We start from the raw sequence: 19391 nt of genomic DNA, 5'->3' as shown, positions 1-19391 counted from the left end.
ACAGATTTTCTATGGGGTTGAGGTCTGGAGACTGGCTAGGCCACTCCAGGACTTTCAAATGCTTCTTACGGAGCCACTCCTTTGTTGCCCGGGCGGTGTGTTTGGGATCATTGTCGTGTTGGAAGACCCAGCCACATTTCATCTTCAAAGCTCTCACTGATGGAAGGAGGTTTTGGCTCAGAATCTCACGATACATGGCCCCATTCATTCTGTCCTTAACACGGATCAGTCGTCCTGTCCCCTTAGCAGAAAAACAGCCCCAAAGCATGATGTTCCCACCCCCCATGCTTCACAGTAGGTATGGTGTTCTTGGGATGCAACTCAGTATTCTTCTTCCTCCAAACATGACGAGTTGAGTTTATACCAAAAAGTTCTACTTTGGTTTCATCTGACCACATGACATTCTCCCAATCCTCTGCTGTATCATCCATGTGCTCTCTGGCAAACTTCAGACGGGCCTGGACATGCACTGGCTTCAGCAGCGGAACACGTCTGGCACTGCAGCATTTGATTCCCTGCCATTGTAGTGTGTTACTGACCTTTGTTACTGTGGTCTCAGCTCTCTGCAGGTCATTCACCAGGTCCCCCCATGTGGTTCTGGGATTCTTTCTCACCGTTCTCATGATCATTTTGACCCCACGGGATGAGATCTTGCGTGGAGCCCCAGATCGAGGGAGATTATCAGTGGTCTTGTATGTCTTCCATTTTCTGATAATTGCTCCCACAGTTGATTTTTTCACACCAAGCTGCTTGCCTATTGTAGATTCACTCTTCCCAGTCTGGTGCAGGTCTACAATTCTTTTCCTGGTGTCCTTCGAAAGCTCTTTGGTCTTGGCCATAGTGGAGTTTGGAGTCTGACTGTTTGAGGCTGTGGACAGGTGTCTTTTATACAGATAATGTGTTCAAACAGGTGCCATTAATACAGGTAACGAGTGGAGGACAGAAAAGCTTCTTAAAGAAGACGTTACAGGTCTGTGGAGAGCCAGAGATTTTCCTTGTTTGAAGTGACAATACTTATTTTCCACCCTGATTTACAAATAAATTCTTTAAAAATCTTGCCATGTGAATTCATGGATTTTTTTTCACATTCTGTCTCTCACAGTTGAAGTGTACCTATGATGTAAATTACTGACCTCTGTCATCATTTTAAGTGGGAGAACTTGCACATTCGGTAGCTGACTAAATACTTTTTTGCCCCACTGTATATTACCAGACATATACCCTTATGTTAAGTTGTTTGGCCAAGAAATGAATGTAAGTAATAGTCCAGAGGAAAATCAGGTTGGGCAGTTTCACAGATTCAGTTTATTGAGCTGTCTTCATCCATAAAGGAGAAGCGGTGCTTTCAGGTGAGTGAAGAATTTTACTCTCGTATAGAAAAAGCTATTAACACACAAAGAAATTGTATTTATAATACATTCATTTTTCTATATACACACATATACACAAAATATTCAAATAAACTTACTTGACAGGGGTCGTTTAATAAATCAGAGTGATGAGCAGTTTGAAAAACACGTTCCCACTACAAAGAAAATAATTTTTTTAAATAATCGTTTCCATATTCATCCTGTCATTGAGCAAACCCAAATTCTGAGTTTAGTTTCTTAAACTCACGTTTTAGTAAATCGTTTACGTGACAGAAGAATCTCTTCAATTGGTAATCCGGTGACGGTAAGCAATCCCTTTTAAAATAATTTTCAGATAAGTTTTGGTTTCATTTCTTTTTCTTTTCAGTACAGTCGGTAGGAACTTACATCAGTTGTCAAGTTGAAGTGAATATAGTGCGTCCAGACGACATCACTGTTGAAAATATTGAACTTCCAGATCTGTCTGTCTCAAATCCTTGAGGGATTAACAGCCTCTTTGGTTAGAAAAACAGCCTGTTCACTCGGTAGAAATCACTACGTGCGCCTGTGTTCACGCCACTCTGTTCACAGGTGAAAGAGAGTCCATGGAGCTTGAAGGCATTTTCTTTTTTTTTTTCCTTTTAGGGTGCGGCAGCCGAGTGCGCACAGGTGCAGCGGATTTATAATCAAGAGAGTGAAGCTGAGAGGAGCGGTGGAGTGCTTAGCTCTGCATTGTCATGCCAATTGCAGATTTGTTACAATATGATTAGTTATTCATATAACATTGGTTCATTCAACCATATTATTATTTAATGATTATTTAACTTATGAGTTGTAAAAGTTCTTTCATGAGAGTGAGCAATCCTGTGGTCTTATCAAAAGGCTTTGTTTGGGAACATAGGCTGACATCTTGTTCCCCCTGAATGTCAACAAGGGCTGCAGAATCTTCTGGGCTTTAGAAGGCGGGATAGAAACTCCACTCAGATAGTGGAATTAGGTCTGTAGGTGACCGGACATTGTGTCGGTCAATATGTAGGTGAAAACTGACCATTTCTGGACGTTACATATGTAAGTACATTTTATTTATATCGCAGTTATCACAGACATAGAATCACAAAGTGCTTCACATAGATCCAAACTAAATAAATAGTCATAAAATCATAATGATCTCAAAACAAATTTTCAAATCATCAATGATCCAAATAATCATTTGTTGCAGCCCTACTAGCAGAGAAAAGTTAGGAAAAGTAACCGGTAGCCGGTAACCGTGGCTATTCCAAGTACAGGTGCCATCTAGTTACCAACCCCAGAGAGGTCAAAAAAATAATCAATCTCTCTGATTGGCTGAAGCGGCATCCAGCTATATACATGGTTGAGGGTGATTTATTTAATCAATACATTTGCATTGGTCTCTAGTAGGAAAAAATGCCTCGTAAGTCTCAAAGGAAAACAACATACTGGTGCACCATTACCAGAAACTGAAATGTTCCCACATCACAGCTGAGCTTCAGATGGCAGGTTTGGGACTCTTATTTCCTGATATTTTGGACATCTATCCTCGGATTGGATAACAGCAATGTGTCTCTATCACTGACTTGCAACATGGATGTTTTATCTCCATAGGCTGAAAAAGCTTTGCCATGTTTTAGAGTTGCTAATGCTAGTGGTTAGCTTCTGCAGGTCGAAACGCTGTCTGCTTATTCCTGAACATCAAACCAACAACAGCCTTCCCCGTTGTGAGTCAAGATGAGTGAGTCCGTGAATGCTATATCACAGTGTGACACAGCTCTGTCAAGCTTTTAAAATCCTAGAGTCTCACAAACTATTCTATCACAAGCTAATCCACGAGGTAGGTCAGAAGTAAGGCCCTCGACTTCAGCCTTCATGAAAAATTCACTGAATAATTATAATAAGGAACAATCAATAAAATGGTTTTAATGAATGTTAGGCAACCACATCTTTAAACAAAATTCTCCTTCTGCCTTCCTCCTCCTCCTGTTTTTCAGCCTGCTCCCCTCTCTGTGCTTGAGGCACATCTACCTCTGATTAAACGGAGTAACAAGATGTGGGATTTTACACATTCGGCTACTTCAGGAACTTTCTACAATCATGCTAAACTCCAATGAGTTTAGGTCAATAAAGTAGTTAAACAAACACAAAAAAATTCTGACTGACCTGCTGAGCCATGGCTCTGATCCTCCAGTACTCTGCTTCAGCTGACGGAGAATGAGACGGAGCCGCCACTTTCACCTCACAGGCATCTCCAGAAAAACTGTCTGAGCCACTGTGAAAACACGCTAGGAGGTTCTGGAAAAAAACAAAAGACCAAAATGCTTTAGTGCTGGCTTTTGATCAAAGGGCTTACTAAATAATCAATATGATTGTTACAGTGGATGAAGTAATCAGATACATTTTTACATTCACAACACAAACTGATATCAGTCGACTGACTCTGCTGTTAATAAATGTTATTTTAAAGATTTGTGTGTGTGTATAATATATATATACATATACACACACACTTTTTTTTCATGGAGCTGACTGGTTCTGGTTCCATCCCATACCCGAACAGTGACTCAATTCCATCTGTGGTCTCAGTTAAGAGTCACATTAAACCTGTTTTTTCATCAAAAACTCATAAAATTCGAAAAAACTCAGATTTAAGATTAAATTAGGCTCCTTCCACTTTAAATCAGGAGAGATGAGAAAAAGAACAACATAACTGCCCTAACTGCAGACTAAGTGTGTGTGTGTGTGTTTCTTCGTACCTTCACAGGCTCTAACGTAGCAGAGAAAGCATCCTGCAGAGCACAGCAGGCCAGCCTCCACATTTCTTCTGTGAAGACGGGACCCACAGTGACCAACACGTACCTTGAGAACAAAAACATTTCAGTGAAAGGAGGCCTCATGAGGGGTTGGGTGGTAGTGGACTGGGCTTTGTGCTAGGACAGTTGAATCTCAGCCCCAAACATGCATGAAAATAAGACGACAAGTACGAGAATAAGAGAAACAATATAAAGGAAGGGAATTGTGCTTTTAATAAGATGCCTATAAAAAAAGTTGTAATTTATTTCTTCAACATGTGTGTGATGACCTGATGCAGGAACAGCCCACTCTGGATATGGTCTCTGCTGGTTCAGAAACACAAGCCACCAGCAGCTTGAAGAGATCCTTTAGCATCAGGTTGATCAGAGACTCGTGCCCGATGTCTGCAGAGAGAATTTAGCACAGGATGGACTGTGTATCAACTCGACTAAAAGGAATATTACAGCTTGATGCTGCATAACTTACTGAGGAAGAAGAAATCACATTAGGGAGGATGTAACAGACTTTGTTTCAATAGAACCAATTTTATTCGTGAAAAATCCCATAAAGTCGTTGCTGCTGAGGGTGTAATGGATACATTTGATCTCTCTTACTTATTTGACCCTTACAAACTTACAGTGGGGCCAGAGGAGTTGGTTTTATGACAGCCATAAAAGTTTTTCTTTTTAGCTACAGTTTCCTGAGAGTTTTGCTTCAAAGGGCAGGAGAAACATTGTTTACACCCTCATCTCTTGTAAGCACAGCCCTAAGGTCTGGGTCCAGATCACACCTACAGATAACACTGTGTAGAGCCCTAAACAGCTTTTGTAAGTTCTTGCTGTGTTTGTCTTCAAATTCCATTTTTGGTTCTTTTTTAAACACAGACAAGGTTTTTCTTTACCTTGCTGACGTTTTGTTTGCGGCTGCAAACATCTTCAGAGCTTAACCAAAAGTGGAAACCGTAGAGCCTTTCTTTGTTCTCACCCATTGGGTGAGGGGGGTTTCAAGGGGGGCTTATAGAGTGTGGGGGCCTCTACTGAGGAGGACTTACTCCGGAGGCTGCTTTGGGAAGAGCCTCTGTGACTGTCTCCTCATTTCGATATTGCAAAATAGAAATTAAACCCTTTTGAATCATGGACAGCTTTCTCATTCTTTTATTAAGTCTCTAAAATAAATTCCACAACAAGGGCTAAGGGATCAGATGGTTCAGAGCTATGATTCTGTGTAAGTTTGAAAATTAATTTTGGATTATTCTTATTCTTCTCAATTAGCCATGGAAAATATGCGGTTCTAGCTTGTTGAAGCTTATTTTTATAAAGCACAAGACTGTTTTTCCAGGATAAGTACGATTCCTCCCGGTGTGTAGAGCGCCATGTTCGCTCCAATTTTCTAGAGTTTTGTTTTTAAGTTTGTAGATCAGAATTAAACCAGGGAGCCAACTTCCTGTAAGGCAACATCTTCTAATGCCACATGCAAAGAAGAAGTATTATTATAAACTAACTCATCAATTTGAGAAGGGCTAGAAAGGAAAATATTGCCCTCTGCTACATTCCTCTGAGATACTGAAGGCAGTAAAGATGGAACAGTTGATTTAAAAGATGCAACTGCATTGTCAGATAGAGACAGACTATAGTGAAATTGACTTTCATGTCTCGAGAACTCAGTTATGATAAACTCAAAGATTATCAAAAAGTGGTCCGAGAGGACTGGATTATGTGGAAAGATCGTTATTTCCTCACACTCTATGCCATAAGTCAGCACAAGGTCCAATGTATGATGGCAGAAGTGGGTGGAGCTATGTATTCTTTGGGTAAAACCAATTGAGTCTAAGATATTACTAAAGGCTACATTGAGGCTATCAGTTTCAGTGTCCACATAAATGTTAAAATCCCCCACTACAATGACCTTATCAGTATTTAGCACCAAATCAGATAAAAAATCAGAGATCTGATCCAAAAACTCAGAGTAAGGGCCTGGTGGACGATACAAAACTACTAACGAGTGGTTTTACATTTTAGAAATCTGGATTAGGAAAACTAAGAATAAGATGTTCAAAAGAATGGAAACTATTAAATGGTAAGGGATTGATTAATAGGTCTGAATGAAAAATGGTTGCTATACGTATTAGTTTCAATATAAATATATAACGAACATTTAACTTTTTAAATGGTGTATATATTTGTTAACTTAAATATATATTCACTAGCCACCGAAGCTGCAATTAATAAGCAACTAACCAACCATAGATAACTACTTTGGATTAAAAAAAACATTTTAAATTAGTTGACATACTTTTAAACTAGAAATTTGCCCCGAAGTAGCTGCCGGCTTCTGATCTGCCATCCTTTAGAAAATACTGCGGTGCATTCTGGGAAATTTTTGACCAAGGCTAGGCTACAAGATACATCCCGTGTATCCTTGCTCAGCTAGCTAAACGGCTAACAAACGGAGAACACACGTCTCGGTAGAACACAAACATTGGAACACATCTTGGTGACTCCTGATGACAGCACACTGTCATTTGACATTCACATTAATTCATTACATTCTAAAGTCAAGTCAAGAATTGAGTTTCTTTACTGCAACTGGTCATCCATTACTCATTCTGCAAAGCAAGCCTTGGTCAAAATAAGAATCATTTCCCATCTTAGATTATGGTGACATCATTTATAAGACTGATTCCAAAAAACTTCTTCATAAACTCAATGCCATTTATCACTCAGCAATCTGTTTCGTAACTGGTGCCCCTTTCACTACTCATCATTGTGATCAGTACTCACTCGTTAACTGGTTATAACTCCATTCCTGCAGGTTGTTACATTGGTATCATTTCATATACAAAACAATCATCAGTAGAACCCCATCACATCTTCGCTCATTACTCATCACTTCCAACAATCAGCACAATTCACGTTCCAGTAGCTTAATCTCTATGGTTATTCCCAAAGTTCGCACCTCTTTTGGCCACTCCTCGTTCCAGTTTGCTGCTTCCAATGACTGGAATGAGCTGCAGAAACCACTGAAGCTACATTCCATTATCTGCCTTCATGTAGAATGTACCTGCTTCTGATGACTTAAAAACTGTTTTAAGTCTGTTTTGATTGCTTGTACATATTATATATGAGAACAGTCCTTTGCCTTTATGTCTAATTGACTTCAATTCAAGTTTATTTATATAGCGCCAAATCACGACAAGACTCGTCTCAAGGCACTTCACATAATAAACATTCCAATACAGGTCAGTTCATTAAGCCAATCAGTAAAAAGTTTCCTATATAAGGAACCCAGCAGATTGCATCAAGTTACTGACTAGTGTCGGTGTCTTTACAGCAATCCTCATACTAAGCAAGCATTTAGTGACAGTGGAGAGGAAAACTTCCTTTTAACAGGAAGAAACCTCCAGAGAATCCTGGCTCAGTATAAGCAGCCATCCACCACGACTCACTGGGGATCGAGAAGACAGAGCAAGCACACGCACAGACCAACACCAGCCCACCCACACACCCACACCCACACCCACACCCACACCCACACACACACACACACACACACACACACACACACACACACACACACACAACATATATACCATATAGTGTTTCTATGGTTACATTCTGATTTCTTAGTAAATATTCTATTTGGTGAGAGATAAACTACTTATCCTAGTGAATCTATAATTAAATGGATAATCTAGCAGTAGCACATTCAATGTCAAAGAAAGTAAAAGTTATTATCAGGAGAGGGAGAATGTTTAAGTGGTTAGCAACAGTGTTCAAGCCAATGGCCCTCTCCTTGAGGCCACCACAGCTCAGCAGAACATCATTGTAGCTTCTTCTGAGGAGAAAAACACTCCCTTCAGTATGTCCTCCAGCAGTCTAAGCCTATAGCAGCATAACTACAGAGATAACTCTGGATAACCTAGCCTTTTAAATGGAGGTATGTGGCAGGGCAAGGGAGAGCCGTCTTTACCGACTGTACACTCCACCTTCCTCTACTCCCCCACTTGTCTAGATCTGGGCTAACATCAGATTTTAACCTTAGGCTCTATCCAATAAAAACGTCTAATTGTTTTATCTTATTTTTATCTTGTTTGTTTTTATCTTATCTGTTTCTGAGATTTGATTTGATCACCACCAGCATGTGAATGTGTGTGCGAATGGGTGAATGACTGATTGTGTTGTAAAGCACCTTGGGGGGTTCCAGGACTCTAGAAGGTGCTATATCAAATACAGGCCATTTACCAAAATTATTGCATCAAAAGAAAAATTCATGTATTTTAGTCGACTAAAATGAGACTAAAACAAATTGGATGACTCAAATTAAAAAGAATTTTAGTCGAAAGACTAAAACTAAATTAAAAATCCTTGTCAAAATTAACACTAATACAGTCTCCACAGTGAAGCATGGTGGTGGCAGCATGGGGGTGTTTTTTAGCTGCAGAGACAGGACAACTGATTGCAAGTACAGGGATATCCTGGACAAGACCCTTCTCCAGAGTGCTCAGGACCTCAAACTGGGCCAAAGGTTTACCTTCCAGCATGACAATGACCCTAAGAACACAGCTAAAATAATGGAGTGGCTTCCCTGCACCTCTGTGACTATTCCTGAATGGCCCAGGGTTTTCTCTGGAGAATAGCTGTCTGCCAACATTCACTATCCAATATGACATAACTGGAGAGGATTTGCAAAGAGAAATGGCAGAGGATCTCCAAATGATTGATTATTATGATTACTATTGTTATTGTTCTTGATTATTATTATTATTCTTAGCTACTACAGCAATCAGTTTCCCTCTGGGATTAATAAAGTATTTTTGAATTTGAAAAGAATTTGAAATTGAGGTGTAATAAACTTGTTGCATCTTTACTCATGCCTGTGTTAGCCCAAAAGGTTGCTTTTGCTACTTAGAACCATGTGATATTTCAGTTGATCTTTTTTAATAAATCTGCATATATTTCTAAAATTCTGTGTTTTTCTGTCAATACGGGGTGCTGTGTGTACATTAATGAGGGAAAAAATGCAATAATTGATGGTGGTCTGAATGCTTTCCGTACCCACTGTATTAAAGGCATGTAGCAGCTGACTGGGATTATGACAGCTCAGTGAAAATCCGACTAAATGTTTGGCTGATTAAATCGGTAGTAGAAATGTGTCACCATAGTAACTACCAGTAGCTAATTAGGATCACCATGGAAACCAACTGTAACTAATTATGATCACCATGGTAACCACCATTATGGTGGTCTTACCTGAGTGAATGAAGCTGTTGATGTGCTCCACCACCAGCTCACATGACAGGCCGATCGCATGCTTAAAGTTTGCCGCTGCCATGTCCCAGTATGAGTGGTCGCCATGACTACGCTGCAGCCATAATGACATCACAGGAAGTAGGAGTTGGATGACAGCAAAGATGGCAAACCCGGGACCTGAAGGGAAGAGTCAGGTGCAACATGATGTAAGTGGTTACTTACAATAAATGTTCAATAAGATGTGATATTCCATATAAATATGAATTATTGAGCTTTTGCTATTTGATTTAAGATGAAACCAGGTTTTTTTGGTAGTTCAGGGAAATCACACATTCATAACAATTTGAGTCAGAGGCAAACATATAGTTTATAAAAATCAATTAAACGCAACAAATAGACTAGTCTGGTGTAATTTAAGATCTGGAATAAATCATTATAGGAATGAACATTTGTTAAGTCATTATTCATTACTTTAGAATATTCAACATTATTAAAACACTTTAGATGTAAAAACATATTGTAGGTACCACCGAATATGATTGTAATAACTTGTAAAGTTAGAAAGTCAATTCATGAGACAGAAAATATATTTTATTAAAAGGATTTAGATGGAGTGTTGTGTCTTCACATGTGTCTTGTGATATGGATAATGGTCAAGTTCAGAGATATTTATTATCAAGGCGGGAACACGTGGCAGTGCCTGGCCCAGGCTCAGGGGCCTCAGGTGGACCTTGGCTCCTCTGAAATAATAACAATTCTGTCCCATCATGGAGGAGGGGGATGTCCAGGAGGGGGAGGACCCAACCTTACCTGGATGTCTTTTGTCTTACATATTCTGGAAGTTGTGAAAATGCAGGGATGGGAGTAGATATTCTGCTGGGGTGGGGCTTGGAGGGTGCCCTCGGGCTCCGTGGGGTTCTGCGATGCTGCTACTTTGGGCCCTGGCTAGATGGGCTGGGGTTTCTATGTCCTGGGTGGCATTTTGGGAATGGAGGTGCCTATTGAGGCAAGTGGGGGAGCTGGCTCCAATCCTCCCCATCCCCAAACATTTTCCTCCTCCTGCTCCCTCACACCATCACACAAGCATGCACATAGGACCTTGGGGGGTGGGCAAATCAGGGGGCCTGGGTATGGATCCCATTTCTGCAGTCCTGTGGCAGCCTGCCCCCCAGTTTTATTTGCATTTAAACACTTCCACCAACGTCATTTCACACAAACACACACTTAGGGCCTTGGGAGTGAGTACACTCAACGGCATTTGGCAGGGAGATCTTTCAGCCTCACCTAGAGTGCTGGTGCCCACTTTCAATTTTAAACTACAATTAGACACCGAGGGCTGTGGGGGGAAGTGGGGCTGTGTGGTGGCATCAACTGGCATAGGTCAGACGATGCCTGCACTGCCCACTCCCCCCAGCCATGGAATACACCTCATCAACATGCATCAACACTGGATTTGGGCAGGCGAAGGGAGACTAGGGGTCTTAGCACACCTCTCGTTGCTTGGCTTCCCGGGGCTGGAGGCTAGGAGGGGGAGCTGGCCATCTGGTTGGGGTCTGGGGTGGTGGGTTGCTTTGCTCGGCGTTAGGTGGGGGTGCCTGCTCATCACCACCCGAGCAGAAAGGGGCTAACTCTGGTAACCGGTGATGGTTGTACCCTTTGTGCAGCAGTACCAGGACCAGAGTGAATAGGGTGTGTATGGGGAGAGTGAGTGGGTGTCTAGCATTCATTTTTGTAAGTCTTAGGTTGTGTGTGTGAGAGCATGAGGAATGGAGTGTGTGACTGTGTTTGTGTATGACTGTATATGTCAGGTGGGGTCTTTGACTCCTCCCCTCTCCTGGGACTTCTTGTGCTGCTACACATCTTCGCCGACCCTCCCCCTGCCACATTTGATGTGGAGTGTGGTGCCTTGGTTCGTGGCTCCCGTGTTGGGGGGCTTAGGATTTTTGGCATCCACATCGAGAGGAGCCAGTTGAGGTGGCTCAGGCATCTGGTCAGAATGCCTCCTGGACGCCTCTCTGGTGAGGTTTTTCAGGCACGTCCAACCGGGAGGAGACCTAAAGGTAGACCCAGGCCACGGTGGAGGGACTATGTCTCTCACCTGGCCAGGGAACGCCTTGGGATTCCCTCAGAGGAGCTGGCCCAAGTGGCTGGGAAGAGGGAAGTCTGGGCCTCTCGCCTTAGGCTACTGCCCCCGCGACCCGACTCCGGATAAGTGGATAAAAATGGATGAATTTTTTATTCAGTATGTTTATTTTTTATATCATCCAGCCCTACTCTTCAAATTCCAATGGCAACTATTTTTATCAAACGTTTGGTCAAGAAAAATGTAATTGCTTTTGAAATGTACAATCCTGGAAAAACCTCACTCAATCCATTAGACTATGAGTGTTCAAAAGGTAACAGCTTTTTCAGGAACTCAATTTGTACCTTTGACTGACTCACAGCTACCAAATATATGTTTAATGAACTTTCAGAGTCTACATGCAATTATTAGGAAGAAGTTTCTCCCAGGTGCCTCTAAATGCATCACAGCTCACTCAGCCTCTCATCCAGAGGGCAACATCTGGTGTAAACAACTTTCCATAAGAGAGAAGTGGTGTGTGTGTGTGTGTGTGTGTGTGTGTGTGTGTGTGTGTGTGTGTGTGTGTGTGTGTGTGTGTGTGTGTGTGTGTGTGTGTGTGTGTGTGTGTGTGTGTGTGTGTGTGTGTGTGTGTGTGTGTGTGTGTGTGTGTGTGTGTGTGTGTGTGTGTGTGTGTGTGTGTGTGTGTGTGTGTGTGTGTGTGTGTGTGTGTGTGTGTGTGTGTGTGTGTGTGTGTGTGTGTGTGTGTGTGTGTGTGTGTGTGTGTGTGTGTGTGTGTGTGTGTGTGTGTGTGTGTGTGTGTGTGTGTGTGTCACCTGGTACAATGGTGACCTCTCTGAGCAGGATGAAGAGCAGCTCCAGGGTTGGAGGCTGGTGCTGTCGGGGGCAGTTTGACACGGCGGCCGTGAGCTGCTCCAGTAATAAAATCCACACCTGAATTAGACCTGCCGGATCACATGGGATAGACCGGAGCTTAGAGAAGCTGAGAATAGTCTGATGGAGGAAAGGGTACTCCTCTTCACCTGTGTCATCATCAAACTCCTGGATGAAGCAGTCGACCTCATCCTCACTGCTGATGGAGCGCTGCTGTGGCAGGTTCGCCAGCCGAGCGCCAAGAAACACTGGTTTGGATGGCATCTTGTAGATCTTTGCAAGCAGCTGAAGATATTATATTAGTTAATTTACAGAAGGGAGGGAAGAGAGTAAAAGGCAGGTAACATGGTTGACCTATGAGCACCTGTGAACATTTGTGCAGGTAGTCGAGAGCAGGAACACAGAGGTCGGTGGAGGAGTAACCGGACATGTTAACACAGTCTCCAATCTCTTTATAGTCCACTTCTCCTGCATGTAGCGATCAGGAGACAGAAACACAAAAAACTAGCAACAAACAGCACAGAAGTCCTCTGAAATACAGGCAGCATGAGAGTTACCAATGAAACCAGAGGCCTGGAAGACTCAGAAGAGCCTGAAATGTGAACGAATCAGTAAAAAGACAAACCCAAGCCTTTCACGAACTTCATCAGGCACATGATGTAGTCGGTGGCTGCGTTGGCAAAGACCTGGATGTTGTCGGTGTTGATGAATGCCTCAAAGACATCGAACACCGGCGCCTGGGACTGGCCTATGGAGTAACATGTTAGAGAAAACCAGATTTCTGCTTTAGAAAAGCATCCGAGCAGCTTTAGCTGTAGACGCTGTTATTGTCAATAACATACGATCGAATGCTAGGAATAAAAAAACACATGCCAATAAAAATAAGGTAAAGGAGGCTAACGCTCCAAAATTCTCTAAAGCCATCTGATTTGTAAACAAAAGGCACTTTCTTAGTATGAAGTCAAAAGGTTGTTCTGTGTGCTGCACTCTGCCTGGAATGCCAGGCCATGAGTTTAGTGCCCACCACTTAACAGGTGGGTTGCAGGATTGCTCCCCACTCAGTTTGTTGTTGTTGTGTCCTGGGGCAAGACACTTTACAACCCCCATGCCCCTGGTGGTGGTGGGAGGGACCGCCTGCACCACTAGTCTGATCCCTTAATACTGTGCTCGCTGTGTTGGCACCTCCCCCTCGGCGCACCAATGACACGTCAGTGTTCCCCTCGATTACGTCATTTCTTCTAACGCTCAGCACCATCAAAGACAAAAATGTGCTTGCTGGTACAACAGGACCTGCCCTGAGTTTGTATCAACTCACATGTTCGTTGGAACCAAAGAAATATGATGATGAATTTATTTATTTTAATCAGGAACAAGAAAATAAAATTAATACAACAAGCAGCACATAAAGATTTAATGAATGAGAAAAATGCAGGTCAAATGTTTGTTTGTAGAACAAGACTCACCCATGGAATACTCCCCCAGCAGGTAGTCTTTGGTGTCTGTCTTGCTGCCATGCACGGTCCTCAGAGCGCTGAACAGGGGCCTCCAACCCGACAGGATCTGGGGGGAGCACATCTCCACCAATTCGCCGATTGATGTCACCACCTAGCGCGACACAAACGGGTCAGTGAGTAGAATTAAACCCTGGGGATGAGCCGGGGTCTGGTACCTGGTCCTGCACATCCTCGTCACACAGCTCAAGCTGCATGATGTGCTCAAAAGGTCTGAAGAGTGCCTCGTTGAAGTGGAAATGAGGCAGCTCAGCCCAGCTCGTCAGGACCTCGGTCAGCACGTCATGGATGAAGGAAACGGCCTTCTGGGACACGTGGCGCTCTTTGTGACATGCAGCCTGGAAGGAATCCAAATGATTAGAGTCACCATGAGGAAAACAAAACACGGATCTCACAGGAAGGCCCGTCAGCAGGAAGATAACAAGAAACAAACACGAAAGCAGACATGACTGTTACCAAGGAGACGGGTCTCACCAGAACCATCAGTGAAAACAGCTGTTTATTTCTTTTGTTTTGTTTTGTTTTCCTGACTCCAGCATAATTCTGGCCTTTAACCCTCTGACGCATGAATTATGAAATCTTCAACCATGATATTTTTAACTATTTTTTTCATTCATCTTTAGGTGTGAATGAAACAAATTTCAACAAATATTTTTTGTAACATTTAATAGTTTACAAATAATTTATTACATGTCCACCTCAGTGGACAGCGTGCATTCTGAACATGAAACATGTTGGCTTGACGTACTGAAGTCCAAAAGGAGGGGCTCAAATGCAATAAAGTCTTCAACAGTTGTGCTTAACAGCAAAAAATAAGTAAGTAAATAACAATTTTGAATACCCGTCAACTGTAACGACCATTATGCATCAAAGGTTTAAGGTTTAATTCTTTTTTGCACTGTATTTAAAAAAGGTCCAGAGCCGAAAACAGAACTTTTAATAAATATGAACAAACAACAAAAAATAAAGATGGGGTTTCAAAAGTGCAAAGATGAATGTATTAATAAACTAATAAACATGGAGCTGGAGCATCAGGTTAGCAGTTCCTGACCTCCACTAGATGGGGCGCCACCACGCTCCAGGACCTCATCATGTGCAGCAGGGGCCGGTTCTTGTTCCTGACGACCCGGAGCATGGCCTCACCCAGACGAAAGAGATGCAGAGCGCAGCGTCGGTCCAACGTGGACTTGGCTTCTCCTGTAACCAACAGAGAAGGTTCAGTCTGGATATGAAGGGCTCTGTAGTCAGAAGAAAAATACAAATATTATTTCCAAAACTGGGAAAATATTTATTATTTCCAACAAATAAATGATATGACAACTCATTTTTAATATGAGATTAGGCTTGAAAATCTGATCTGTGATTTCCTCACAAACATTGATGTAAAAATGTATAGATTTTTGTGTGTGTGCGTGTGTGTGTATGTGTGTGTGTGTGCGTGCACAAGTGTACCTGGCATTGCCAGAGAGTAATCTCCAGTTTCTGTAACAGAGTCAAACAGCTGCGACTGAGAAGCTTTTCTGAGCTGCTGCAGGAACCCAACCAGACTGACCAAGTTCAGCTTCGTAACTGCTTCTTCAAATAACCTGACACACACACATGTGCATGCGCACACACACACACACACACACACACACACACACACACACACACACACACACGTGCATGCGCACACACACACACACACACACACACACACACACACACACACACACACACACACACACACACACACAAACACACACACACACACACACACACACACAAAGAGGGAGAGAGAGAGAGTTATTAGAAATATTAGGTCTAGTCTGTTTCTGTCACATGAAGATTTCTGATATTATTGAGGTTTATAGATTAAAGTTTTAGTGAGATGTTGTTGGTGTGATGAGGAGCTATTGCAGATATTACTTTTGTCATGTTCTGTGTCCCTTTGTTCCCCAGCCCCTCCAGTTCCCACTCCAGGTTCTCCTTTTGTGTTCTCATGGCGCCCTCATGTGTCCTTTGTCTGCGTCTTTCCCCATGTGTCTCCTAATGTTTCTCCATCCCTCTCTGGATTCCCTTTTGTGTTCTCTTCGCGCCCTCATGTGTCCTTTGTCTGCATCTCTGTTGTGTGTCTTAAGTTATAGCCACAGCCTCTTGTTCCCCAGTTCATTGTATGTATGTATGAGTTTGTGTGTGTCATTATGTGTACGTGTTTTTGTGAGTTCTTCCCTTAGTCTTTAGGTTTAGTTTTGTTTTTTATATAGTGTTAAGTTTATCTGCCCTCCACTGGTTCTCTTCCCTATCCAGATAATTGCTGTCACCTGCCTTCCCTCCAGCCTCACTCCACACACCTGCTTCCTGTTTCCCTAATTGCTCCTCCCTGTCTATATAAGCCCTCCTTGTCTCATTGTTCTTGTCGGTCCATTGTTGTTTGTCAGCGTTATTTGTTCTGTCAGTCTGCTCGTTCCTCTGGTGTTTTTTGACTCCCTGGATTTTTGGATTTTGGCTCCCTCACATTTGGATTTATTTTTGTTCTTCCTCCAAATAAAGGATTTTTACTTTACATATCCACTCCTGCCTCGTGTCATCCTGGGTTCTGCAATTTGGGTCCTACCCTCCTAAACGTGACAACTTTATTGCACACATTTAGAGCATTTGTAACCCAGAAAAGCAGTTTGAATATATCAGGGGTCTGCAACATGCATGTCTGGAGCCATAAGTCGCTCTTTAGAAGTTTTAACAATAGTCCCTATTACTCCTAAAACTAATGTGTGTTTTATATGTAGATAGAATAAAAATTCTTTTTTTAATTTCATAGAATAAAATGCATCAAATTACAATAAGGGAAAAACACCCAAAGCAAGCAGCAGAATTATTTTTAGATCTATTAATGAATTTTTACTTCATTGTCAACAAACATCAAACCTCCATATTAAACACATCAGTAAACAGGTTTTCCTTTGTCAACTTTATAACCTAATAAAATAAACAGAATGTTCTATCAAAAATGAAAACCAATATCTTACTAGGGCCGAACGATTTTAGAAAAAGAAAAACATTTCCAGGAGAAATTGTGATTTCAGTTTGATTCATGATTTTCTTCAAATCAAGGTTCAACACATTATATACAGTATAGTCACATAAAAATCATATGTAACATTTTATAAGTGGTTACTTTTAATAAATTGTCTCTGACTTGAAGCTCAGATTCTGTTATGACTGTACCTCCCGTTGGCCAGGTCACGAGCTGTTTTCTGGTTTGGAGACCAGACAGTTAATGTGTGACACACTGATGAAGCAGTCTGTGGACATTGTGTTAACCTTTGCATTCTATGGCCTTCTCCAACAATACACACAGCATAAAACCATTTAAAGCTATTAATGTTCTCCCATTATTAACTTATTAAAACTTTTTTTAAATTTTTTAATGTGTTTGTGAAGCAACTTATGATTTTCATCTAAAGAAGCACTTAACAAAAAATATTTTGGTCTTGTCCTTGTGGGCTTCAGTTTTGTATTTATTTAACTGACAGTTTTAAGTGAACTCTGACCATTACATGTTACACATATTTTTTATTGTGACAATAATCTGGAATATTTTACAATAATGGTCTCAAAATTGGCCTACCTAATGAGCAACTAATGAGAAACGAATGAGGATTTATTTGATTAATGATTACTCCACTTCTATAACGTAATCCCTCCTGTTTATCCGAATAGGGTAACCAAACAAATAGAAAACAACAAAACAAAGAACAAATACGTAAAATAATAAAACATAAAATTTCTATAACACTGGTCTTCCAGCCTGTACTGTGAGACCTCTTCAAACGATCCGGAAGGCAGCGGCGCATCTGGTCTTCAATCAGCCTAAAATAGCATGTCACCCCTTTGTTCATTGAGCTCCATTGGCTACTGCTAGCAGCACGCATCAAATTCAAAATGTTAGCATTAGCATACAAAGTCCTGGATGGTACAACTGTCATCTACCTGAATCCTCTTGCAAAGGCTTACATCACGGCCCGGCCACTCCGGTCATCGAAGGATTGTCGACTAGCAGTGCCTACACCACGCTCAGGACAATCCAGACTCTTTTCATGTGTCATTCCACAGATGTGGAAAGATCTACCAAGTAATACTAGCACAATTAAATTCTATTCAAGTTTATTTATATAATGCCAAATCAGGACAAGGGTCGTCTCAAGGCACTTCACACAGTAAACATTCTAATACAGTTCGGTTCCTTACAGTAATCCAGCCTTGATATCACAAGGGCATGGAGCACTTGTTCCAAGTGGGTCTGTGATAGCAATGGCTTAATTTTAGCTAGGCGACGCAAATGAATAAAGCAGGAGCATACCAACATAGCCAATGGCACTATAAAATCTTATGATTGTCATCTAACTACCAAAAATGTGATGCCATTATTTTCAAACTAAACTGGCTCAAATTTTCCCTAATGCCGTTGATATCTGTGATCGATGTTCCAGTTCGCCCTGCAATCTTACCCACATGGTTTATTCCTGTCCAGCTGTAGGGAATGTTTGGTGGTTTTACTTTGATGTCAAAGGTACTTCCTAAAACTGTTAATATCTCCCCTCATGTAGCAATCTTTGGACTTCCTGAGAAATACACCAATTTCTCATCAATACAACTCGAGGTTCTGGCTTTCACTTTCCTGATGGTGAGACAACATCTCCTCCTGAAGTGGGAATCTACCACGCTGCCGTACCGCACACTGTGGATGAACGAGGTTGTGTCCTATTTAAAAGTTGAAAAACTATGGTATTCAAGACAGCGCAGTCTGAAAAAATTCTTCAGAAAATGACAAACATTTATTGATCTTTTTAAATCCACCTGGCACCTCCCCTCCAACTTCCTCTTGATACCTCTTTTTCTGGACTTTTCTTTCCTTTCTTTTCTCTTCACCTCTTCATTTCTCTTTTTTACCAATTTATTCTATTAATGCTTCTACTTCAAGGTTTGAGTTTTGCCGTGCAGTAACCAGGCACATTGTGTATGTTGTAAGATTTATGTACAGAGATATGTTCTAAGAGTTTTCTCAGGTGGAAATGGCATTATACTTTAGATATGTGAACATACACACTTTCTTGCAATTGTATATAATTATAAAAAATACATATAGTATTTTTGTTTGCTTTTCTTGTTTTGTTTTTTCTTTTCTCATCTCAACATTTACCACAGAATGTGAAAACAAGGTGGTATACAGTTACAACAAATACGAAAGTATATTTCCTGTTACTCTGTATGCATACTTTAAATAAAAATTATGAAACAGAAAGAGCTTATGAGTAACAGTCAGCTGAAGCCTAACAGCACTGCGTGCAAAGCCGGGCTTATTGGGTTGGGGCTGTGAGGTGTTTACTATGTTCTGCCACCATTTCCAGCTTAAAAGTGTTCTGTCCATCTGTTCCAAAAAATCAGAAAAAGAACGGCTTTATTCTCTCCCAATGCAGCCCAGATAAGAGCTTACATAAGAGATGATCCTCATAACACACACGCACGCGCATGCACACACACA

General features: G+C 41.5%; 1 protein-coding gene across 2 annotated transcripts in view; it reads right to left on the bottom strand.

Moving 5' to 3' along the window:
- The window catches only part of arfgef3 (ARFGEF family member 3), a 92267-nt gene that overhangs the window by 16821 nt on the left and 56055 nt on the right, over positions 1-19391 (bottom strand). The window contains exons 23-35 of one of the 2 annotated variants that reach the window (XM_070542642.1): positions 15320-15453; positions 14919-15064; positions 14026-14205; positions 13820-13961; positions 12982-13104; positions 12721-12824; positions 12506-12641; positions 12299-12427; positions 9404-9580; positions 4444-4558; positions 4118-4220; positions 3525-3656; positions 1469-1525 (exon numbers count right to left, since the gene is read on the bottom strand). In XM_070542642.1, coding sequence (XP_070398743.1) covers positions 1469-1525; positions 3525-3656; positions 4118-4220; positions 4444-4558; positions 9404-9580; positions 12299-12427; positions 12506-12641; positions 12721-12824; positions 12982-13104; positions 13820-13961; positions 14026-14205; positions 14919-15064; positions 15320-15453 — 1678 coding nt within the window. The remainder of the gene's footprint in view (positions 1-1468; positions 1526-3524; positions 3657-4117; positions 4221-4443; positions 4559-9403; positions 9581-12298; positions 12428-12505; positions 12642-12720; positions 12825-12981; positions 13105-13819; positions 13962-14025; positions 14206-14918; positions 15065-15319; positions 15454-19391) is intronic. The other variant, XM_054750434.2, reaches the window with a different exon arrangement.

The sequence above is a fragment of the Nothobranchius furzeri genome, chromosome 12 (assembly GCF_043380555.1).
Source record: "Nothobranchius furzeri strain GRZ-AD chromosome 12, NfurGRZ-RIMD1, whole genome shotgun sequence".
In the NCBI taxonomy this organism is placed as follows: Eukaryota; Metazoa; Chordata; class Actinopteri; order Cyprinodontiformes; family Nothobranchiidae; genus Nothobranchius; species Nothobranchius furzeri.
The sequence above is the reverse complement of the archived record's forward strand: the minus strand, read 5'-3'. Positions and strand labels throughout refer to the sequence as shown.